At 35.6% G+C, this 26,263-nt stretch overlaps 1 protein-coding gene across 2 annotated transcripts; it reads right to left on the bottom strand.

Moving 5' to 3' along the window:
• Nucleotides 1–13,155: 13,155 nt before the first annotated feature.
• LOC117342329 (serine-rich adhesin for platelets-like) lies at nucleotides 13,156–24,966 on the bottom strand. Of its 2 annotated transcripts, none has more exons than XM_033904465.1 (6): nucleotides 24,784–24,966; nucleotides 19,615–19,903; nucleotides 18,049–18,090; nucleotides 17,228–17,298; nucleotides 16,767–16,846; nucleotides 13,156–16,506 (listed from the first exon to the last, which is right to left on the bottom strand). In XM_033904465.1, exons 1-6 carry the CDS (start codon nucleotides 24,814–24,816, stop codon nucleotides 13,458–13,460), a joined length of 3,564 nt encoding a protein of 1,187 aa, XP_033760356.1. In that variant the 5' UTR covers nucleotides 24,817–24,966; the 3' UTR covers nucleotides 13,156–13,457. The 2 variants fall into 2 exon arrangements, with proteins under 2 accessions (XP_033760356.1, XP_033760357.1); XM_033904466.1 differs by having other exon boundaries at nucleotides 18,055–18,090.
• Between the last annotated feature and the right edge of the window lie 1,297 nt (nucleotides 24,967–26,263).

Here is a 26,263-nt window from a genome sequence, read left to right as displayed (position 1 = left end):
ACCTTTCACCCAAGGAAGAACCGTATAATCAACAAATAACTTTTTTCACCTCTTTGGGTATCAGTCCTCCAACTTCCCTGAAAGCTTATTTATGGATATATGCCATATATGAGTGATGGCAAGTGCAAAGTTCTGGAAAAAAAGTCATTTAAATCAATACAGCTAAATTGCCCCTTTTGGCACATCCCCTGAACCCTTGGGGGCTAATAGGATTTAAGTCTCCGCCATATCATGATACTTAGTAATATTAAGTAAAAATACAATAAGTGTTTAAGAAGAAGTCATTTATAAATGCTGTTGCCGTACGGACGACGGACGGACGACATATGTCAAGGTAAGCGATAAGCTCATATTGGTCCTTTGGACCAAGCAGGATAAAAATTCCAAATCATTTATATAACCTATTATTACCTTATCCAGTTCAAACTCTGATGTGAGATATATTCTATCAACTCTGACAAACCTATCAAAGATGATACAGCGTCGAAACTGTATACGCTTCTTTTTACCGAAATGCACAAAATGGCTACCATGAAATAGAAATAAATCTTACAAAAAAAAAATAAAAAAAAAAAAAAAGCAAACACAAAAAAAGTCCTTAAAATATGTGTCAGTGGAGAGTTTATAGTTTGATAGCAATAAGAATGAGTCTTAACATAATGTGATGTACATACACTATTACTCTTGTGAATCGCTGCTAACAGTTATACCCCCACTTGCACATAAACGATATATTACATATAATTTACTATCTCGCTGTACCGACTTTTATTTTATGAAAGTATGACAATAATTAGAGATATTCAATATGAAATTAATTTCAATGAAGAATAAAAGTTATTTCCGCGTAAACAAAGAATAAATCTATCGTGTTAAAGACAGTAGCATTACCCATTTCCGTTATCAAAACGTAATTAAAGGAATGCTTTGAATTAAAGATCAACATCTCAGCGTATTACTGAACATAGAAAATGCGTGATATTAGAATAGATCTCTAATGATTTCTCTTTAATCTAACCTGAACTATTGACGTCTGTTGCTTACATCGGTCGGATAATCGCAACTTCCGGAAACCGTAAAGTTGAATTTGAATATGATATCTGAGTGATATATCTATTTAGTGTATTAAACATCATATGTAATACATTTATTTAGTGTATTAAATATGATATATGAGTAAGACGTCTATTCAGTGTATTAAATATGTGAGGTGAATGATACATCTATTTAGTGTATTTAATATGACATGTGAGTAATACATCTATTTAGTGTATTAAATATTATATGCGAGTAATACAACTATTTAGTGTATTAAATATGTGAGGTGAATGATACATCTATTTAGTGTATTTAATATGATATGTGATTAATACCGCTATTCAGTGTATTGAATACTATATCTTAGTAATACATTTATTTCGTGTGTTAAATATGATATGTGAGTAATATCATGTAAAACCGCCAGAATGACTAAAAGTAGTGGTGTATAATCCCTAATTGTTAAATGTCATATAATGTATTTTACAATCATGTTTAAATATGGCATTGTACGCTTGTATTAATTTATCACAGAACATTCAGTAGAGTGAGATGTACTTTTCATTATGTTTTAGATGTGTTAATGGCGGTTATTTCGACTTTATGAGATATACAGCCATAAACAAATTTCTACCTTACCTGGGACAAGAAAACACTTAACTCCCATACTCAAGCGAGATCTTACTTCAGGGAGATACATAAACTGTGTTCATACCACCTCACTAGGTCATTTGTTCACAGTGCTACCATTGTGACTGTTAATTGTCGCTGCACCTTCGTGCATATAGGGCAAGATAGGAGATATATTTCTTTTTATTTCATTATATAATATAATTGTTTTACAAGTAAAATAAAACTGTTTGAATATTAACCTGGTGCTATCGGCCTCATTCAGAACGAAGACGTTATATTTCAAAATAAAACCTGAATTACTATTTGCTTCCCAACCGTATCGCTGCAAAAATTACCCGTGTGGGGCCTTATGAAAATTAGAGGCAAAACTCGTTTCTAGTTCTACTTGTTTCCTTATTTTAGACACACCGGATCGCTTACGTGATATAGGGTGATTTGACATGCTTCATTATTACCGCGTAAATTAAAATTAAAGTTTTTTAACTTCGTAAATATACACATACTCATTCCAAGGGTATATTATAATTCTTCCAATGCCGCTCCCATTGTTATCCAAATTAACTTCGGAAGACATTTAAGTGTTAACACTGTGTTCACAATATTCACAGGTTGTGTTTTTACAGCATATACAGATTACATTTCTATTGCTATTTAAACTAGAACTGTCACCAGGATGGCTGACTAATACCCCCGCAATCTGCACGAGTCAATTGTGAATTGGAACTATTAATTAGAGGCTAACTAAGATAACCCAGTAAAATAGTGACCAGTTGCCATAGCAACCATAATTTAAAAAAAAAAAAAGTGGCATTCACATCTACACATGGTCCTCTATATTTGTGTGAAGTTTCATTGAAATTGGCCATTTAGTTGAGGAGGAGTTATCCGGACAAACTTAAAGTTATGGTTCTTATCGGAAAACCTGTTTATAGTGACCAATTGCCATAGCAACGATAATTTTGAGAAAATTAAAGTGGCATGCACATCTACACATGGTCCTCTATATTTGTGTGAAGTTTCATTGAAATCGGCCCTTCGGTTTAGGAGGAGTTGTCCGGACAAACTTAAAGTTATGGTTCTTATCAGAAAACCTGTTTATAGGGACCAGTTGCCATAGCAACCATAATTTTGAAAAAAAAGTGGCATGCACATCTACACATGGTTCTCTATATTTGTGTGAAGCTTCATTGAAATTGGCCTTTTAGTTTAGGAGGAGTTGTCCGGACAAACTTAAAGTTATGGTTCTTATCGGAAAAACTGTTTATTGTGACCAGTTGCCATAGCAACCATAATTTTGAGAAAAATAAAGTGGCATGCACATCTACACATGATCATAAATATTTGTGTGAAGTTTCATCGGAATTGGCCCATCGGTTTAGGAGAATTGTCCGGACAAAATGCGTCTACGGACGGACGGACGGACGGACGGACGACCTGATTCCAGTATACCCCCTTAACTTCGTTGCGGGGGTATAATTAGGTATTTAACTATGAATACATTTTGTGTTCGTTTTCATCATTTAAAAACGTATTGAACTCAATAGTAGATGTGTTCTGAATGCCTAAACATATGTGGAGAGCAATGTCATGCATACATAATGACCTCCTTACAGGTCGTCTCGTCCCGACACGCCCACATATAGTATCGTAGTCGACGTTACACCTCGTACATACATGCTGCGGTATAAGCATGTTCAAATCTTGTTCGATGAGCAAAACCGTACTTTCTCCTCGGATATAGCGAGCTATACTAACATTTGACAAAAGACAAAAATCACTTGATGGTTTGATGCAACATCACAAAGATATAGAAAACACAAGTGCAGGAAGAACTGAAGAAGATTGACAAGACAAGACTAACAGGGAAGTTCAAGGCGTGTCTCTGCCAACATGGTTTTCTACCTCTTTTGTGTGAGGTTACCAATATTGGAAACTTTGGAGAGAACAGTCAGCAAAAGTTGAGCGTTTGGAGTACCTCACATTTCACAAGTGTCGTCCTTTTAGCACATTAGCAAACTCACAGCTCCCAATTTCATTATTGGTAGAAGAGTTCAAGGTAGCGAAGGTAAGACATGTGAGGACTGTGAGAGTCCCCAGGGGATGACAAGATCCGAAATGCTGGAATGAAAACCAGACCGGGAAGGAAAGCAATGCAGTCGACCACACAGAATGCTGACTGACCCAAAGGGACATTGTAGGGATAAGTTGTGTAGGATGGAAAGGAATCGGGATGGCAAAAGTGTTGGAAAGGGGAAGATGGCCCAATATGATATCAGGAAAATGGAAGAAGAGATTGTGAAAGCAAGAGTGGTAGAGATGGAGGCACATGTAACATCGACCGGGCGGCAAACAACAGAAAGGCGGCTAATGTGGACTGACATCTGACACTTTGAACCTTGCCGGATACAGTTTCTGCTAGGGTCAGTATGCGACATGCTGCCATCTTCAACAAACATACAGATGATCCTTGAGGGAGAACATTATGTGTGAAACCAGGCACCCTCATCTCTATATTGTCCTTTTGCAACATTGCTGTCACTATTGAAGTATACAGTTGGAAACACGACACAGTCCTGCGGGATATTAATGACACATTGTAGAAGGAAGGAATGAAAAGGGGAAGCAAGCTAGGTATCGGATGTTCATCAATCGTTTGTATCTTTGAGAACAGGGCAAGGCAACAACTTAACATTATGGAATCCTTGATGAAGTACAGAATTGGGAAAAGGCAAAATGTTTAAGGTGAAGTTAACAAAGTTAAGGAATCGGAATGTGTGTAGTTTTGTATGTAAGTGTATTGCATTACGTTATAGTAACCGTCCATCACCGGAAGTTGTTTTTATGTTTAGTTTGGAGAATAAAAATGAAAAGAAGTTACAACGTGTGTTCGATGCTTTGCCAAGCGATTCCAATACATGCATTACAACACACCTTGGCGGAGAATCAAACTTATAACTATGTGAGTGACGTTTAAAGCTACCAGCAATAGCTGACTACTTTGTACATGTGATATGATGGTAAAATACTCCACTTATTGTCTAAGTAGATGTCACATTTATGTACTATGAAGGTTAAATCCTACACTTATTGGTCTGAGTACATGACATATTACTGTACTGGTTTGATATAACTGTTATTTGTCTGAGTAGATGTCCTCCGTTTGCATGTCATTATAAGGTGTTGTGTATCAGAAACATCCTATCGGAAAGTGTACTGCTGTATTTTCATGTGTATGAAATATTTTGGTTGTTCATATTTACGTTGTCTGTGCGAATGTGAGTGTGAAAGTATAAAGGCAATGACATTTACTTTGACAGTTTTTAACTAAAAGCAAAGGGATCTGATAACATCCAGTTTTTTTTTATAATCATGTCATATGACAAGTTTCCCAACACATCGGGTCTGTGTGGTTTTGACATCTTACTATAATTACATTTATATAAATGTAATGTATATCATTATATACATAGAGAATATTGTTCTAGCATTTATCTCCCTTGGCAGTTCCAAGAATTGCTTAGTATAGTCTCATATATATAGTTACTGTTTTAATGTTTGTGAATCTTGTAAAGAAGATCAAGTGAGTATCCGAATATTTCAATTGTGTATGTATAAATGTTTACTGTATCGTGTATTAGGTAATTTGTGTCCGTCCATGACGGCAACACCGAGCAGACATCGCTGATAGGGACCGCTCCATTCTTGGAAACCTAGATTGCGATTGCGTAATAATACCATGACACTATTATTATTGATTATTTCATAGACGTTTTTTATATCCTTTCTTCATACAAACAAGTTACTGTATAGTCGTTAAATTCCATTGGGATTATATGTCGCGTTTGTCCCTTGTTCTCCGGTATGAAATTTCGCGCAATCACGCTATGCCAACATTCTACTAAATACTGTGATAAAAACTTCCATATATCTGTGTGTAGGTATATTGATATATATTTTCTCGTTATATTTACTGACGATAGCGATATTAAACCCGCCGCGAATATAACCAAATACACAGTACAAAAATACTAACTGGGAGTTAAGTACAGTAGATCCACACATTAATTAAACTCTGCATCATACAGTTGTTTCCTTCTTTTAAGACTCGTTAGAGATGCTAAGGACCTAAAGTATTGATACCTTAAGGAAGATTTAGAAAACTCAAAATTGGTGGAAAGAAATTGGGAGGGAGAGATGCAACAGTCCGGAAATTAAAGAAAGGGGGGGGGTATATATCATTATTCCTTTATATTTGAGATTTGATTATATGCACATGAGTTATTTCCGAACTGCGTAATATGACTAAAAACGTTTCATGTAGATTACAACAAACCTCGCCGACTTATAACCTTATTAGATAGAGACTGTCTCAATATTCCGCCCTGTGGACTGTTACCTGTTATAAAGGTGATAACCTATTGCAAATAATTCCTGTTTTATTTTTAGATAAGATATGCACGTTATACATTTAAAAGTTTGATCTCTTTGTTCGAAGATTTACTGTTAATTGGTAACTAATTGGTAATTAACTATAAATGATTAATCAGGGATTGTCAATGACCAATTCAAAACATAAAACATGCATGTTTATTTTGTCTCACAGGTGTCTGAGATTGTGACACATAAAACCGAGACTGACCACTACCATTAACAGATTCAACTATTGATAATATGTTATAAATTAAAAGTCCAGCTAAACGTCCACATCCGTTAGTGACTTTAATAAACCAATATGCATACATTTACATGGAGTAACCGTTTATTGATCTCTATAACAATCATATTATGTTATTGATATCATAAACGCTTAACCGGTACAACCCTAATTGTATCTTAAGTATTACTCTGCCTAAGATTCATGCAAAATCCTAAAATGGTGATTTATGATATATATCAGAATTACATGTATATTATTTCAATAAAAGAATTAAATTATTGAAATCAAAAGAAAATATTTTCATGTAAGTGCGTATTTTCTTATCAATACATCTTATAGTGAAACATTGTTACATGCATCACTCGAATGACGCTAACTTTTTTTTTTTTTTTTTTTTTGTTGTTTTTTTTTGGGGGGAGGATTGTTCTTTTTACATAATGAGTCATATTAAAACTGAATTATGATTATAGAATTATTTTCTTAATTTGCATTCAAGTCATTTGGAGTTAAAACGTCAGATTTACCTAACAGGTATTTTGTACGATTTCATTTTATGAATCATGAAGTTTATACTTACACAGTATCACCTTAGATGGATTGTCCTCCAAACAACGAGGACGACACCCCTAACGGTCACTTCAAACCTCACCAACTTGTCGCCTCCAAGTGTCCCTTTTTCAAATCGCAGAACAAAACACTGTGCAAGCAATATGGCCCACGCCCATTTTATAACCAGTGGACAAATAACGGATACTCCAAAATAGAGCTTAGATAATGCAATTATATATCATGTCGCCGTAAGATATAAATATATATTTTGGAAAACACATTGGCACCCCCATATATTATATTGGATTCACAGGTGGCCAATTGCTACGAACAAGGAAGATTCAGTTTAGCTTTAAAGGAATGTTTATATATATAAACGAATAGTAGCCAAGGCCCATATTGTTGTCTGACGAACGCTGAGTAGGTCCTATAGCTGACGAAATTCCGCGATTATTTGGTAAATGCAAACTTTCTTTATGTTACAACAATTGCAAAATAAGTTGCATCAGCACAAATTAATCACATTTGTTGGCTTGGATGAAAGTGGGCGTGGGGTCTTACTGTGGGAGGAAACCGGAGTTCCCGGGGAAACCCACGCGGTCGGGCAGGACCCAGAACCTTTTCACATCCGATCGTGGAATAAAACCCTGGCTGCCTAGGTGAAAGACAAGTGTGTTACCACTGTGCCACCCGACCACCCTAATTATTTGATATGAAAATATTTTCAAAACAATTTTGATATGTTATGCGAATAATACAATGTTGTAATACCATTTTCAAAATTCGAGTGCTATAGATAATACAAAGTGCGGACCAAATATAATTAGGACAATACAACACAAACAACAAAATACAAGGTAACGTCAATACAAAATTCATAGCGACAAATAACATACACTTAATAACTTCAATCGGCATCAACAAAATGAAATACAACGACACAGTACTCAACAACGTCAACACCCAGAAAAAACATACAACACAACGTCAACACGCAGAAAAAAACACACAACACAACGTCAACACCCAGAAAAAAAACATATGATACAATGTCAACACCCAGAAAAAAACATACAACACAACGTCAACACGCAGAAAAAAACAAATAACACAACGTTTACACGCAGTGCGTGCGTGCGTGCGTGCGTTGAACATCTGTGTACATAATGAATTATCCAAGATGATCCTCATGGAAGTCGTTATCTTAATTTTTTAGTTATATTTTTGTACCTTACATCAATAAACGTAAAAAGTAAAACGGCATAGATATAAAAAGGAAAACTCAGGTGTTGTATGAATTAGTGAAGTAGTACGTGATCTCAAGCAGGATGTCGGTTTGAATAGATAAACAGTACTTTAAGAGACACCAATCTTATCACCTAAAATCAATATCTCCTAGTTTTTTTGTTTAGTTTTTATTTTTTATTTTTATTTTTGTAATGCAATTCTGAGAAAGTGAATAATGGCTTAACTTCCTGGTCTATTATTTATTATCATCTATACATAGATCTATTGAAAGTGCAACAGACGCCATGAGGTTTGATCTAATAATAGAAAAAATACCACAAGGGTGATCAAACAATGTGTCATGTCTGGATAAGAGGTCTTATAAATACATCTATTTCTTTGAGTTGGAGATTTGTGTGACATATCACCATATCAATTTATATCATTTCCCTTCATGAATTAGTAAGAAATAGTTACAGATATGAGTAATACATTGTCGTGAAAAATATCCATACAGTCATTTGAGATAGTTCATAACTGTGTTACAAAACGAAAAAGAAAAAAGAAAATTGCTACTTGGTATTAGTACGATAAGTCACAAAATGTCTTCACTGAATATTTCTATGTTTGTACTTTTTTTTGGGTTGGGGGGGGGGGGTTGTAGATTAAGGCCTGAAACATGAGGTCGATAAAGGCGAAAGCATGGTTAAAATAATTAAACTATTATATTTATAACATAATTCTTAGAAGTATAGAGATATGCCATTGTCTAAATAGAATATCTCCCTCTATATAGATCACGCTCAACTTTGTGAGTATGGTCTAGTACGGCTGTACTGTGTAAAATTAATCCATTTACCAGCTTAGTTGTATTATATGAAATCAGTAATATTGCCTAGCATGGCTGAACTATGTAATATCAATCACTTTATAACCTTATTTTCATTATATAAAGCCAGTAATATTACCTAGCATGGTTGTACTATGTACTATTAATCTACTTACTAGACAAGTTTTATCATATGAACCAAGTAAAATTACCTAGCATGACTGAACTATGTAATATCAATCACTTTATAGCCTTATTTTCATTATATAAAGCCAGTAATATTACCTAGCATGGTTGTACGATGTACTATTAATCCCTTTACGGCCTTGGTTTTATAAGAAAAACCCAGTGACATTACCTCGTATGGTTGCACTATGTAATATAACTTTATATAGCCCGGCATTGGTGTTATATGTAGTTTCATTTCATTTACTGTGTTTTATCTATAACACCAGTGATATTACGTAGCATTTGGGAACCATGTAATATTATTCCTTTACTAGATAACTGATTTATCAGATTAGTGAGATACATTATATAACATCAGTAATATTACCTAGCATTGATGTACTATGAAACATTATTCCTTTACTAAAAAAATATGTTTCATTATATATGATAACAATTATATCACCTGGCAAGGGTTGACTGTAATATTATTCTTTTACTATTTAAATATTTTATTATATAATTCCTGTAATATTACCTAGCATTGGTATACTATGCAATATTATTCTTTACTAGATAAAAGTTCAATATATATAATACCAGTTATATCACCTACCATTGGTGTACTATGTAACAGTATTACAGTACCTGTAATACAACCGGACACCGAAGTAATACCATTCCTTTACTAGACTGTGTTTTCTTATACAACTATAGTAAAATTACCTAGAATTAATGTACAATGTAATATTATTTGTTTACCAGATAACATTTGTTTTATTATATAATACCAGTAATATTGCCTGATGTTGATGTAATATGTAATGCCATTCCTTTACTAGATAACTGTATTTTCTTATACAATTATAGTAATATTACCTAGAATTGATGTGATATATAATATTATTTGTTTAACCAGATAACTTTGTTTTATCATTCGGTTCGATACCCGTAATATTGACTGATATTGAGGTAATATGCAATACCATTCATTTGCTAGATAACTGTTTTGTCTTGTACAATACCATTGATAGCGTAATTAATATAAGTTGTTATAACTTGTTTTTCAATCTTTGTAAAATACTTATAATATAATTCCTAATCCATATAATTGTATTTTATCATATTATACCTGCGATATTATCGAGCATTTGTATACTATTTATGTCATTTTTTTTTAAATAACTGTTTTATTATATAATGCCAATAATATAACATATGACATCAATGCAATATGTAATATTCTTCCTTTATACTAGATAACCTTGTTTCATTATATAATAATTGTTGTCTTCTAGCTAACCGATGTGTTTGGGAAACCCCATCAGTAGCCGTATCCAAAGTTTCGGAGATGAGAGAATTTGTCATTGAAGTGAATCTTCTGAAGCTTTACTGAATATTTATTCAGATTATATTGTTTAATGGCAAAGACGTAAGTCAGTATGAACGGGAATGTAATGTACGTGTAATGCGCAAACCCATAGAATAAAACATTAATAATTTCAAAGTGATGAATTTGTTTTAATGTATACTAAATATCTTACAAATTACACCATAATCCTATAACATTTATAAAATGATGTCCATACCTAACACTCGCACACTGGATCAATCAACTCTCAGTAATTTCTACTCCCTCACATGTGACGTCATTCCCTATGTGTAATAGTTTAACACTCACAAAAACTACATGTCAAATGTAATACGCTACATGAATATTGTCATATACACTTATTAAACATTCAACCGAACTTGTTTCATACTGTAATGTACGTTATTATTTTATCAAAACGATAACAACTAAATTCACACAATGTATTCTCAGATATTTTTTTGTGATTTAAAAACGACAACACTGTTGGATGTCTTTAGTCTCGTTTCTAAGAATATTATTTTACCTAATTAATTTCAAAATGCAGTATTTTGATAGAATAACTTACACCATTATCAAACACACCTCGTACGACTTTCACACTTTAGATCTACGCGTCATGATACAAAGCATTTGGTTTTGTTTTTTTTCCATTTGTTATATTTTTTGATTCCGGAAAAAATAATGAACAAACAATGAACAAACAAAACTAAAATAAAACACCGAATGCGAAAAACATTTCAGAGTTGATTTCGAGTCTTGACGGAATAGGCTCATATATGTGGCGATAGACGTTCGATAATTGATTCCGACCCTTGGCGGAAAAAGCCAAGTTTTGCGATTGACATTTGAAGATTAAATTCCGAGCTTTGTCGGAAAAGATCGAGATGTAACGAATATCAATTGTTTGATTCCAGGTCTTGATAGAACCGATCGTAACAATTATATTTGATTCTTAGTCTCATATCCAGCAAATGCTGTCCCGAATCAATCTGATTTCCATGTTACCCTTACCGTCATATGATACTCCTAGCCCAGGATAAAAGTAAACCTATGTACGTTACTCTATGTACACCAGATGAATATTAAATGAGATAGAGTGATATAGTAAAGGTTTCACAGAAGCATAACTAATAATAATATCACAATACACACACATACTCCATTATCGCCCGTCATATACATCCATTACAATCACAACTTGGGTAACTTTCGGCCATGGGTTTAACGTGCGTACTATGGGTTATATTTTGGTACCGTTGAGAAAAAAAGTCACAAAAATTACTTGAAACAAGGTTCATCGTCTTGCTTCAAGCTTCTGGTAAAACCGTATATCTAATTTGAATAATTGCAAAAGTCTTCTATCATAACGGGATCATGTGTAAATCAGATATGATAAGATGTTTAACTGCGCATGGTATCTATATAATCTACATAACAATTATATTATTGAATCGTAGATCCTCGTGAGGACTCGCTGAATACGAAGACGTTTGAGACAGATTAGTCTGTTGATTGGATGATAGTTATCGAAGGATATAAGTAGATGACGATTGATGATAGTTTATAGTACAGAAAAGTCCTTCTCGAATTCCACTTCCCGTGTAGTGAATGTTTCTATGCTGTGTAAAGTCCCCACCAAATTACGTAAACGGTTTAGATTATGAAGTATAAATCATTTACTTCCTCAAAGCCCGTTCGAGAGCAACTTCTCTGATTCACGCTGTCACTGGGCTCACGTAACAACATCAACGAGATCTGAAAATCACAAGGGAAAATGCTTTCTTTGCCAGTTAGTATTTTGTCAAATAATACGCAATCGTACACCTTCTATGCATGATTTTTCCTGCTAAGTACATTTAGCGTGCGGTAAGTTATAGTTCCTCTTCCACCAGTTATAGGTAATTAGTTGAAATTGATATTACCAAGACCAAGATTACTTCCAAAACCTCCTCCTAAACTTCCAAGGTCAAACAGAAATTGTCCAGATGAAAGCGAGTCTGTTTCCTCACCCTTTTGCGCCGGCGATGCGAGCTTAGGAGTAGTAACTGCAGGTTTAGGGGTTGTTGGAGCGGTTTGAAACGGATTTGTCTCCACCTGGAATAAGTCAGGAACTCTGACACGTGGACTTAGCACATTTGGCGTGGTAACTCGAGGTATCATTGGAACAGTGTTAAAGAGCGAAGATGGTAGGGATGATTTGCCGTCAGTTGCAACATCATGTCTGGTAAAATCCATTTTAGAAAAATCATTTGCAAAAAATAGCCTATCCCCGAATTCAGATCCTGGATTGAAAACCACTGGTTCGCTTGGCGGTGGCTCCGTTGCGGCGCTCGCAGTAACGTCACTTAACGAGGTGGTAGCCTTAATATTCGACGAAGATTTCTGTTCAAAACTTGTCGACGATGAACTAATCATTGATGTCAGTTGAACAGCATTTAAAGAAGATGTCTTTATAAAAAGTTCGTTTGAAACTGTTTCAAGAGATGGCGTGACGTCAATTGTTGCTGAATGCATCTCGTTTGTGCTTGTGCTAATTTCTAACCCAAAAGAATGTGAGCTAAGCAATGAGGAAGAATATGGCTCAGTAGTGAGCATTTTCATGCTCAACGAAGGGCTAACATCTCTTACCGGCGTCAACGATTCCCTGTTCGCTGATGGTTGCAAATTAGAGGAGCTAGCTGCAATATCAAGTTTGGTAGATGATGCCATGCTTTCATATTGACTAGAATATACCGTTGACATTGTGAAGTCCTCAATACTTACAGAAGTACTAGCATCTTCTTCGTGTGTACTAGATGGCTCAATACCTAAACTTTCGCTAGCATCTATTGTTTGTCTAGCTGATGTTTCCATATCAAGAGACGATCTAGCGTCTATATTTGGTATGCTAGATGTCTTCATCTCTACAGACGAACTAGGATATATCGAGGAATCACTTTGCATCTCCGTTCCAAAGGACGAAATAGCATTTTCCCTAGATATCAATGAACCGGTAGAAAGATGTCGGTTTTCATTTCGGCAGACTCTGTTTTGCTGGGACTTATTTCATCTGAGGAGGCCATAGTATTCACTGGCATTAGATCGTAAAAGTCAAAATCATCAGTAAGTTGTTGCTGAAGCATCGAACTTGTTGGAGAAATGTCTTTGGACGACACGATACTGCTAGAAAATACACCACTTGATCCTCTAACTGAAGAACTCTCTATGGAGAGTGGCATTAAATCATAGAATGCAAAATCATCCGAGAGAGTAACAGTAGCACTAGACTGCGAAGAAATGATGGCAGATATAGTCGAACTAGGAGCAAACATGGCAGAGGACACTATCACCGTTTTCATCACCAAATCACTACTCTCAGATGAGGTTTTTACTTGAGAGTCCAACGTTGCATCTTGCACGAAAGACAAAGAAACATCTGACGCATCTAGAGTAGTCGACAGTAGCATTTCACCATGTTTTGTATCGTTTGTGAGTTTGACTGAAGCATTTCGTCTTCCGTCGGACGACATCAAATCGTTACCATTGCCTATTGAAGCAGTCATTAATCTGTACACTGTTGCTGTGGAATCTGTCACAACGGGCGTATCGGTTATAGCACTGTGTTCTATAGAAGATTTAAATCCAGGTTCTGCCGTTAGCACTGGTGTTGCTCTTATCAATGATGACGCTGTTGGACTTGGATATACATCAGAAGACAACAGTGATGTCGATGGTGTGGAATCATAAACAACGCTGTCAGATGATTTCAGGTGGATGACTGAAGATGATATACTATCATTTATCTCCGTTATCGATGTTGCAATGTAAACAGAAGACATTGACAACGTGTCTGTACTTAACGCCGCCTTACCTGTCAATAACAAAGATGATGACGTCACAGGCTCGTAAGATGACGTTATGGTTTCATCGACAACGGACGATATGTTTGAATCAGACGAAATATTTTTCCATGTTGATGTTACGCCCATATTTGGTTTCTTAGTCGAAGTATATTGAACCATTTTCAATATATTGTCCCAAAAGTCTTCAGGGTTAGCTGTCCCCATTGCCCTATTGGATATTTCTGATTCGAAAATCGCTCTTCCCACGTCCTGTGTGGTGGAAGTGGGAGTCTGTGTTGTTCCTATGACTGGCAACTTAACTTCAGGCTTTAACAATGGAACAGTGACGTGTGTTATGTTGTCGTTAATAACATCAGTGTTGTTACTAAGCTCTGGTACGCTCACCGGTGACGGGGAAGTCTCCAGTGTGACGTTCTTTCTCAACACAGGTACTGTTACGTGGGAGGACGGTTTATCTAGCGTTTCATTATCGTTAGTTTTATTCATCAATGGCATTTCAACCACTGATGATGAGTTAGTGTCCATGACATTTTCCGACGCAAACATAGTTGTATCTAACCACCTCAACATCGGCGGTGACTCTGGAACAGTTTCAGTTGCTGTTGCTGTTACGCTCTGTGAAGGATTGTCGGGTTGTAATGACGTCATATCCGGGGTGTGGATCACTACTGAAGGATAAAGCACCGAAGTGGTCGACAATTTTGTCTGTATCAGATTATCAGAAACAGTCTGAGTTCCTGATTCGATTGCTTGTGTTTTCAGTGTAACGTTTGGTGTTACATCTGATAACATTGACGAAGCAACATAAGAGGATGGAATATTCTGAGTTGAAAACACAGAATGAAGGGGAGGATTGTCCATACTTGATGACAAAGACAAACTAGACGCTAATGGTGGCTGGTCAATGTTAATGATTACGTCTGAGGAAGATATCACTGGTGATCTATATAACGCTTTAGTTGCCATCACAGTGGATTCCAGGCCGTATTCAATTGATGTTTTCAATATATTTCTATTAATGTTTCCCGAATTCCTAACCTCATATGTAGATACAGATGAGGGGAAATAACTTAACCCATCTGTTGGTGTATAAGATGTGATTAGGGGCACATCTGCGGCTGAAACTTGTGCATATGATGTAATCTCCTCTTTATCTGTTCCGTACCCAGAAGACATCATCGATGATGAAATGTGTTCCTTATATTGTGTAGTATATACCGGATGTGACGTCACAGTAGAATCTATGACGTGTTGTAGGATAGCAGTAGCTGTAATGATTGGTTTTGTAGATACCGAATCCGAAATAATCACGGAATTTAAAACAGAATATGAACTCAAATCGTTGGTAACCTTAGATCTAATAAATTCCGTCTTGTCTGTTGACATCTGACCATCACGAAGGGACATACTACTGCTGAGTCTATCAGCCGAAGACGTCAATTCTGTATTTAGATGCGACAAGGAAGAATCAAGAGATATAAGTACAGCTGGAGACGACGATACGCTGGGCACCACATCACTTATGGAAACCGATGTAGGATATTCAACCGAACTAACAATTGCCGATGTCTTGCTTATAGTATTTGATAATGCTATGCTGGAAAAAGTGTCAGGCGTTACACTTATGGACGAATCACTAGATACGCCATCAATACCAACAGACACAGTATCAGGTACTAAAATTGCTTGTGAATACGAAGACGAAATAATTTTAGAAGACGATATCGTAGATGAGGAAACAACTTCGGCAGAGACTGACGGCGACATATCTTGTGTGGTTGATGGTGACGTAATATTGGATGCGGTTGGCATTGTGAAGTCCTCAATACTTACAGAAGTACTAGCATCTTCTTCGTGTGTACTAGATGGCTCAATACCTAAACTTTCGCTAGCATCTATTGTTTCTCTTACTGATGTTTCCATATCAAGAGACGATCTAGCGTCTATATTTGGTATGCTAGATGTCTTCATCTCTACAGAAGAACTAGGATCTATCGAGGAATCACTTTGCATCTCCGTTGGTATGTCGGTTTTGTTAGAAGGTACAGCAATCATCAGTTTCTTTACAGAAGAATTCGAACTGAGTGTGAAAGCATTCGCTACCAGCATAGATTTAATCTTGTCTGCATCTGACTTGATAAAAGTCTCATCCACGTTCAACTTGACGTTGATGACCATATTCCCGGGACTGTAATGAAAAAGAGTAGTGTCAATTGCCTTTCGCTGATATTTAACGAAAATGTAGGTGTGCTTCAATCAAAATAACTTTCTATAACGATGAAGCCCGCCATAAAAACAAAGGTCAAATCGAAGTAAGATTGTAAACAATAGACTCGAAAGGATTGATGGATAATTTGAAAAATATCATCAGACCAGTTTTCTTCGATTATTTTTAGCATTTCCAAAGTTTAAAGAAATTACAGGCATTTGCCTATATAAAAGATATACCTGTCTGTCAGAATTACGCTGCAGTCGGTGACCTTCCTCGTCTGATCCGAGCTATCCCGAAGGTCAAACATGGCACTCATCTAGAAACAAATGTCAAATACATGTATGTCTATATGTTTCTTCTATAAACAATTTCAGAAATATCTCCTTACTCTCACTATCCGTCGTTCATTTGACCCTTTGATGAAAGGATGATTGATGCACTTGGCATTTCGCACACAAGATCGATATATGCCTCCGGTAAACCAGGAATTCAATAATGAAATGATAATTTATCTACTAGTTTGTTCTGGTTGTTTAATGTTTGCAAGCCTCGTTTTGGTATCCATAAAACCACAGATGGATACAAACAGTGTCGGTAGGCAGTATAAAAGTGTATACTTTCTGTAAATGATTTGATGTAAACAAACATTGAAGACATCGTCAACAGCATATGCAACTTTCACACGACTCAAACTCACCAAATCACAGATGTCGTTACCGAAATCCGCTTCTTTTTCCTTCAAAAAGTCCTTACTGAGAGTTGTGTTATCTGTGGACAACAACAAGTAGCTAATCAACATATTTCCATGTCTTGATGCAATCTTACTAAAATTAGACTTGAAATGTATGTTCCTCTACGATACAAAGGGAAATTACAAACCTAACTATAATTATATTGGGTCTGGATTGTTATTCTCATTTATGTTATAGAAGATGTAATTTACTGGTGAACACAATAAATTTCTTATATATAATAAATTGGCCTTGCTTTGAAGCTTTTCCCCCTCGTTCATTCTTCATATTATTGATTTGAAGCTTCTTAAGCTTGGTTATGTGTTCGTTTATTATTGGACAATATTCAAACGGGTCATACAGAGCACCCTGCTCATCTAAAAACTAGAAATTCGATACTTAATCGGTACATGTATGATAAGGTGAACATCGACTGATTTTTAAAGCAGTTTCAAATGCTGAAATCTGCTTACAAAACGACCTTCTTTTACTTGTTATAAGCGGAGTTTTCCACTATATATACAATGTAAGGCATTACTGAAGGCAACATGGTCTAAATTGTAATACATGTTGTTTGGCTTATTTATCTAACCCACTAAATTACATGTTGATCGATATAGAATTTATCGCTATATAAAGATACTTAATTCCAGTGCCGAATGGTTGAGAACCTCAAGATTTTTTAGGCAGATTACATGTAAATTAAGAACTGTCATTCTTCACAGTTAAAGCTGATACGTGAGGGTATGTTGTTCCAGTTGTGTGATAAGTTTTGCCGTTTACCAACCTGTACCTTTGGTCCGATAGAACTTGGGATGAGGGTCCGACACTGCAAGTAAGATACATAATAGATTAATTTTATAATGATGATAAGAAGTGTCATATGCATTCGACATTCAATCCACTTTCAGCGACCTCTCTTACGTGAGCCCGCGAAGAATATTCGTATGAAGGAATATACCATTTGATCCAAGTCATTTCAATGTTCGCTCTTTTGAAAATTGTCATCGCACGAAAATCAAGAAAATATATTTGAAGGTTGTTTCTTTTAATTTTCTTATTCATTTTCTTTTTTCTTTTTTTTTTTAATTCAAAACGCTTTTAATGACACTGCGCCGTTGTAATAGCTCATATCGAATCACATTTGGAACAACAAAGCCGACAAAGCCAGAATGGATCAAAGCTGTGTATGCAATGGCCATCGGCCATGATAACATTACAATAGATAATTTCTGCCAAAAATCTTGCTCTGTGTAACAAATTCGTATAGTAGTTATCGAGCATACGACTTGTGTTTGACATTCCATGGTAGGCCCCTTATCAATAGATTATGAACCACCCTCGATACTCATAGGAGTTACGTTCATTTTCGCTATATCCACCCAACAAGTTATTTGAATGGTATCAGGAAAAACTTGGCAAACGTTAAACTGACTAATTTCCTTTGACGTTCACTGAGGAGTGGTAACATGTTCAAAGCCAGTCAATTAATGGTATGGCGACCTTGATTTTCGTTTAATGTTCATCAAAAGATCAAACTAGTCAGCTTGTTTTATCTCCAAGATAGCGGTGACTGAGCCTTCGATTTCACTATGACATATTCCAGGGAGCAGAGAGTGAAAGTGAGCGTAGCTCCTGAAGTATCAACGACGTAATTATAGGAAAGTTATGTACATATATAAATACATTTTAGTTCCACCAGGAATACTGTATCTATACATTAAGAAGGGGACTGGTCATCGCTTTTGTATTCATTCCACTCAGTGCAAATGAGCAATGAAAATGGAGTTCGCCTAAGATAATACCTATTTCATATTAGATATATTTATATTTTTCTGGCATTGTCACTATATAGTCTGTTTGAGAGCTCTGGCATTAATGTACACTGTACGTTTAAATGCCATCCATCACGCGCTACACTTATCAGCGTATTAATACACCACAAACCGGAACTACAACATCCAGGATAATTAAGTTTAACGACTAATTATTTTGTCTACATTATTTGTTATAAAATATATGCCAATTGCGCATTACGTTGATAATAAAATGATTATTTATTAAAATTTTCCATGTACTATTTTGTTTGCCAAAAAGCACGCGACCATGTTCCGGCTGTTCCAACGACTGTCGGTAATGCAGGAATTATGAATTTTAAATATGAATTATAGCATTTAAAATATTAAAAAAGTAAAAGGAATGTAAATATAAGCGTTGAACTGTTTTTGCATGGTATTTATGATCTATTTGAATGACAGAGCTTGCTTGCAAAGCTCTGGCATTCAAATAGATCATAAATACCATGCAAAAACAGTTCAATGCTTAAGTAATATCATTCAGTTGCTCTACTTACACATTATTGCCAAAGTCACTGCAACCGCAATGGCCACTCCGAGACTGACTAGCAGCATGGTCGCGAAACACACCCGACATTGTGGAAATCGGCTGTTCTTTTTCTTTTTATCCGGGTCTTTAAGTGAGTAGACACTGATGCTCCTCCTGGTGGCCAGGTCATCAGGATGTAGAGAGTAATGGTAAAACGAGGCTGGATTCTCCGCCGTGTATGGGCTCTCGTACGTAGACATCTGGGCCTCCTCCACGCTGCTTCGATCACGGTTCGCGAGTCCAGTCAAGCGTGGCCACTAAAAAAACATAAGAATATTCTCAACAACACATTTCTGCTACAAATAGGTCTAGGAGCTTTAGTTTTGAACAAGGATAATCAGTTTCAATATATATAAATCATCTACATTTTAGAATAGTATTTCTATTTGTCGTCCCCTACATCATTCACAGCTATCCATAACATCTGACAATTTAGTTTGGAAAATATGGCAAATACAGGAGAGTGTATGTTTCTATACTCTTAATCAAAAGGTATATCTTACTGGAACGATTTTCCAAATAAACCCATAGCATCTGTTTTAACTCTATTATATATATGTCATATATGTATACACATATGTTGATCAAAGAAGTAATATAAGCGGTACAAATCCGGGTAACACCGGATCCTTACGAGGGTATGTCTGCATGATACGAATTACTTGAATTGTTAATATGGGACAATGAAGTAATTTAAACAGTGTAGACAATGAAAAATGTCAAATTTTCGAGGCAATCCGCCCCTTTATCAAGACACATAGAATACAAATACAATTACATGATATATAAACGGTACTAGAAAATACAATAAGATACAATAAGAGTAGTATTTTTGCTAGTAGTTAAAATGCAATGTAACAACCATGAAACCTCCGGCTGGCGTAGGCCGAAGGCGGTGACTAGCGTGACATGTACAAAGCCATGTTCTATGATGGAACGCTATGTGACCTACGGCCAAGATATTTGAAAATACATATAGACATATCTTTATTGGATGTATATTTACAAACACATTTATGCATTGATTGTCTTAACATGTTCATGAATTAGTATTATGTGTCACGTAAAAAACAATCTCATTAGAATTACGCTTGTAATTGCCATTCCTCTACGATACTCTAAAATACACTTCAAGTCTACAATAGTATTGCAGGGTATCGTAGAAGAGCGGAAATTACAAGTCTTATTTGAATTAGATTGACGTATGAATATCCTTTATATTCTATATACTCTAATATTTAATTCATACATATAAAGTGTAGATATGTAAATTTATGTTATCCAGTTGTACCGAATGTGTTTACATGTATATAACTATGTTCTACATTCCTTTGTACTCCTCATTTTTGGAAGCAGTACAGAGAATAAGGATATTTATACAGATTTGATATTAGTGTGGAGAACTATTTTAAAGCGCGTAGTTGTTTACGCTCGTAGCTGATCAGTGAGAGGGATCCGGGGTCAAAGGTGACCATGACAGGAATAGAAAATGATTGTTTACTGTGTTAACGAAACACCTTTTATAAGAATACATTTAAGAAAAGGCGTAGAATATGCTTACCATCGTTAGTATACAATTTTACAAATATTACGAGGTGCGTGCTCGAAATTAATCAAAGCTACTGACTATAGTGTATCGGTACATAATAATAATGATCAAATATGATTGAGTTGTTAGAAACGACCACATGTGTAAAGTTGCATCATTATAATATATATATACAGTGTAGATAAACATGTGAGTTATTACCGATTACTAATGATAACACAATTCTCGTCAGTTAATTCTCAAGTATGATTCGTGTAGATATATCTTTCTACCACAATAGGTGAGTGTTATGCAACTGCCAAGGCATGGAATAATCATTACAACTGTTGAATAACATTCAATTTATATCACACGTGGAATGAACTCTAAACGCGTTTTGATTGGTTGACACGGTGACCTTTGACCGTGACAATTTTTGAATCACGTGATTCAATGCAATTTGATTGGCTGGCATCTGAAGACCGCTTCACGATGTCATGGAAATGATAACTCATTAGAAGTAGTTCGCAGTTGTTTTGTTATATTCTTGAAAATATATTTTGATTTTTGTCAATTTATTGCTTTGAAAGAATAAACCTACTTATTGTTTTATTATGATTTATAATAAATTGTAATATTTTCATACATTTCCAAATTTGTCAGTTTTTGGATATTAATGAGCGGCATTTCAAACTAGGTCATATCTTACCGCCTGATATCATGAAAAGAACACACGTTGACACAAACAGGTCACTTCATTCTCAGACTAGCTTTTCTATTGTGGTAGAAATAGGTCACACAAACTCGTGGTTGTTGTAAATGGTATTTCTTTCACTCTCAGATATTTTTCAAAAGTAACAAAACACGCTCGCTAAAGCTCGTGTTTTTGTAACTTTTGAAAAATAACTAACTCGAGTGAAAGAAACACCATATACAACAACCACTCGTTGTGTAGCCTCTATTTATTCCATATATACTACTCTTTAATTTTATCGATTTAGTGTGTGCTTACAATATAACAAATTACACAGTAGATATTTCTTAATCCCTGAACTCAATTGCCAATCAAGCACAAGACGATTACCCTTCCGAATGACCTGGTCTGGTTCCTGTATATCTGTACATGTATATATAATCCTTGATATATGTACAGAATTGTGTTCGTGTTTAAATAGGAAATACTTAAGATTTAAAGACGAGAATGGATATTATCTTTTAACATCACGCAATACATATGCTACATGTATTTCTTTCATGGACGCTATGACGTCACTCTTTAACAGGTTGCTAAAATCGCTGTTAAACCATTAGAGAACGTTCGGCGAAATTGACCTTTCTACACCAGAATATAGTAAAGTGGTAATTATGATTTGTATATATCAGCAAGCAAGTGCAGTGTACATGTAAACTCACGTGATACCCGTTGTGCCACTTCAATATGAAGGGCCATGACCTCTGGTAAATCAGCAAAAAATAAAGAGTGAATCATATGGGGAAAAACAACTAACGAAAATCTTGAGAAAATATAAAGCAACAGCAAAAATATATACAATCAGCAGGCACGTGTTCTTCTCGAATAGGTCCATAAACCATTATTTTGTGTCTTGTGGTATTCATTGTCAATATGAATACAATCTGGGTGACAGAGGAATAGGCTGATATGATTTTCGTTAAAAGTCTTTTACACCTCTAGTTTTGAATAGAGTCTTTCCTAAGAAAGATAAGAAAAATGACTGAAAAGTTGTCGTTTATATTATTTGTTGGTATCATGTTTGGTTTTATGAAAAGGCACATATCAAATCTTGTCAATTTACATACAAATAACCAATTAACCTCGTGCTAATAATCTGAGGTGCGTGGTTAAACACTCCCTATCCGTGTCGGTTTGTGTTCCTCTGGAAGCTGAGAAATGGGTCGGTCTTTGCTGTAAATGTTGTGTCCTTGGGTAAGACACTTCACGCTCAGTGCTATAGCTAGCATACGACGGGCATCTCGTATGTTGTTCCGAGAGGAAGCCACCAACTACTACAAGAAGACCCCGCCCCAAATGACCCTGACTGGCTACGGGGCGACAAACAAAACATCTACGTCATGCAATTGGCCGATAACAATATATCAAGGGGAGGTAACTCCGATGAGAATTTGAGGGAGGCGGAGAAAGAGTCGATTTTGTCGCTCCGTTCATTAATTAGGGACTTTTTATTTCTATATAAAGTGCAGATAACTCGTTGTCTTGGTAAGTTTTCCTTTATATAAATACTATATATATTCGTTATATATGTTGATGTCATGCCCGTGTGTGTGTAAGCTCTAGAGATGTACAGGTAGAGCGCGACAATGCAGTGACCCGGCGTGACATTAATGAGATACTACTGGTCAGTCAGATCGATAAAGGGCGGACATATTTATAGATTTGTTATTGATCTCGTGAACAATGACCAATACTTAGATGTTTATAGTTCTCCGTTCCTATGGAAACGTGCCAAAAATATATGTCCAAAACATGACACTACCTGGTGCAAATCGTGTTTGTAACGTAGTAGTTCAGGTGTTTCTGTACAGAGGGTTTTATTGGTATACGGACACTCGTCATCATAGATGTACATATAGACATTATCGAAACAATGGTTATTTACATATCCTACTACACACAAATATATATACACGTACACACCTATATCTAACCATTTTGAATTCACAATAATTATTATGTATTTCAAACTTTAGCGACATATTCTGAAGTTGTATATATATATATTCGAATTATAATGAAAGCCATAATACATAAGCGTTCATTTTCATTATGTTTTTATCTATATAAAAATGATTTTCAAAATGATGCCAGAATAAAAAGTTGCTCTCAATGGTTTCCTCGGGAAATTATGAAAACAAAATCAAAATAATGGAGTATACTACTATTCTCGAATCTTATTGTAAAATAACCTGATTCTATAGTGTATTTTTTCGTAACATCTAATCTAAAGCATTTGTTATTATATTTACTTGCACCAGATTAAAACAATTGAATTTAAACATTTCTTATATATTAGATTGTTAGTAAGACATTTAATGCAATACAATCTGACTTCCTTTCATCGGGGCTGGAGTTAGTTTCACGATATAAACTATAAAATACGGTATGTCATAATAAAGATTTAGAATAAAAATGATCATAAATCTTAGTATCAAAAGAACAAGATTTGTACTAAAAAACATTGTAATTCAACTGAATATTCACCGAAATCAACAGAATGACCAATCTCTTGAAAATATAACGATTTGATGAAATAAACGAGTCGGACTAAATTTGTTACAATTTGTGTTTCATGCTGAAACACAGGTGATAGCAGTATAATATTTATACAATTCCTATTTCATTAAGAAAAATAAATGAATAGATAAATAAATGATAGATAAATAAATAAAAAAAACTTTATACAATGTGGGTACAATTTGCATTGAATAGAAAATAATACATCAAATTCGATGTATATGAAAACATACTGAAGACCAGAGAAGCCTACGGACGTATATTACAGATTTGTGCTATATGTCCCTGATTTTTTTTTTTTAAATTATCATAATTTTGAAAAATACCCCATAACATACCTTATCTTGAGGCCGGCTTGTCCAATTTTCCATGAGCCGCAAACGAAATTCGTCTAAAACGAAAAAAATCCTGGACCTAAATCGGTCCCAATAATACCTGTTACATGTAATACATACAAATCATGGCGTCTATGAGTGACCAAAAGTTGACCAGTGTCTAGTGGCCGTAGTTAGCCAATGGAATGTCATTCTTATTGTCTCGTGGACATAAAACGCCAATGATGCATTATGGCGCTGATGGCCACTGACATGCTACACACATAAAAAACACCAGCCGAGCTCTACACTTATGTATCGTCACACCTGAGTAATGTACAGGTAACACAGTCACGTGCACATAGGTAGAAACATTATCACCTATGCATGTCGGCAATTCATCACAGTAGACGGAACACCTCAGTTTTCCCGTACATCCCACCTCCCACTTCCTCCTCATCCTCCTCCTCCTTCCGTGAGTCACTCAGACTTCTGTAATCTGGGTCAACGTTTACTCATAGACAATACAATACGTATATATATCACCCCTCACTCCAACGTTTCTATTCCCCTTCATACTATCTCGAGGAGGGTGTGACGGTCCTAGTCTGTTCACACAGGGACTTGACAAAAATGCTTGTCCCACTGTCCGTACTAAAACGTACACGGTATTATTAAAAGCATCTTCGCTAACCCCTTGGTTAGCGAAGATGTATTAGAAGGTATAACTTCATTGTACTTCACTGAGGACTGTGTGATAAGGATATTATTTAGTTCGTGCTAAGTGAACCCCCTCCCTGCCCCTGCCCCTCCCCTGCCCCTCCCTTACGATAAATACGGAGCTGTGGCGTTGTCAAGCCCCTGTCCCTGCCCCTCCTCTGCCCCTGCCCCTCCCTTACGATAAATACGGGGCTGTGGCGTTGTCAAGCCCCTGTCCCTGCCCCTCCCCCTCCCCCTCCCCCTCCCCCTCCCTAACGATAAATACGGAGCTGTGGCGTTGTCAAGCCCCTGCTCAGTATCAGATGCGTACAGCATAATATTTCGTTATTTTGACCAAAATACACAGAAACCGAATAACACTAGTATCCATACATGTAGGACTATTTGTAAAAAAAAACATTAGCGCGTGAGTTGAATTAGATATTTGTAAATAACAATTCTAAATATGCGGGGATCGTATCATACTAAATATGATACAGGGCGTCGTCTCGGGGTTTTATTTATCACCGGTAATTAGTACTTGTCAAAAATAGGTACGAAATAGCTATCAAATCCAAAATATAAATGATAATTGATGTTGACATGAATTGTTATGAGATCAAACAAAAGTACATACAACAAGCATAATTAAAATATATTAGGCTAATCAGGTGTGACAATAGAAATTATAATGACAATGACAATTGTTTATTCTCATAAACAGTATAGTGCAGACTACGGATATCAATGGTACATGGTAAAACAGGATGGACATCAGTATTGCGATTTAATACAATATCTCTTT

This window comes from Pecten maximus, chromosome 14 (assembly GCF_902652985.1).
Source record: "Pecten maximus chromosome 14, xPecMax1.1, whole genome shotgun sequence".
In the NCBI taxonomy this organism is placed as follows: Eukaryota; Metazoa; Mollusca; class Bivalvia; order Pectinida; family Pectinidae; genus Pecten; species Pecten maximus.
Note: the sequence above shows the minus strand (reverse complement) of the source record. Positions and strands in the feature narration are given on the sequence as shown.

Coding starts and splice junctions, on each gene's coding strand:
- LOC117342329 (XM_033904465.1), bottom strand. CDS start 24,816: ATGGAAAATTGGACAAGCCGGCCTCAAGATAAG. Junction 19,904..24,783: donor CAAGCCGGCCTCAAGATAAG/GTATGTTATGGG, acceptor ATGTTTTTTTAG/TGGCCACGCTTGACTGGACT. Junction 17,299..18,048: donor CTATCGGACCAAAGGTACAG/GTTGGTAAACGG, acceptor TGTTGTCCACAG/ATAACACAACTCTCAGTAAG.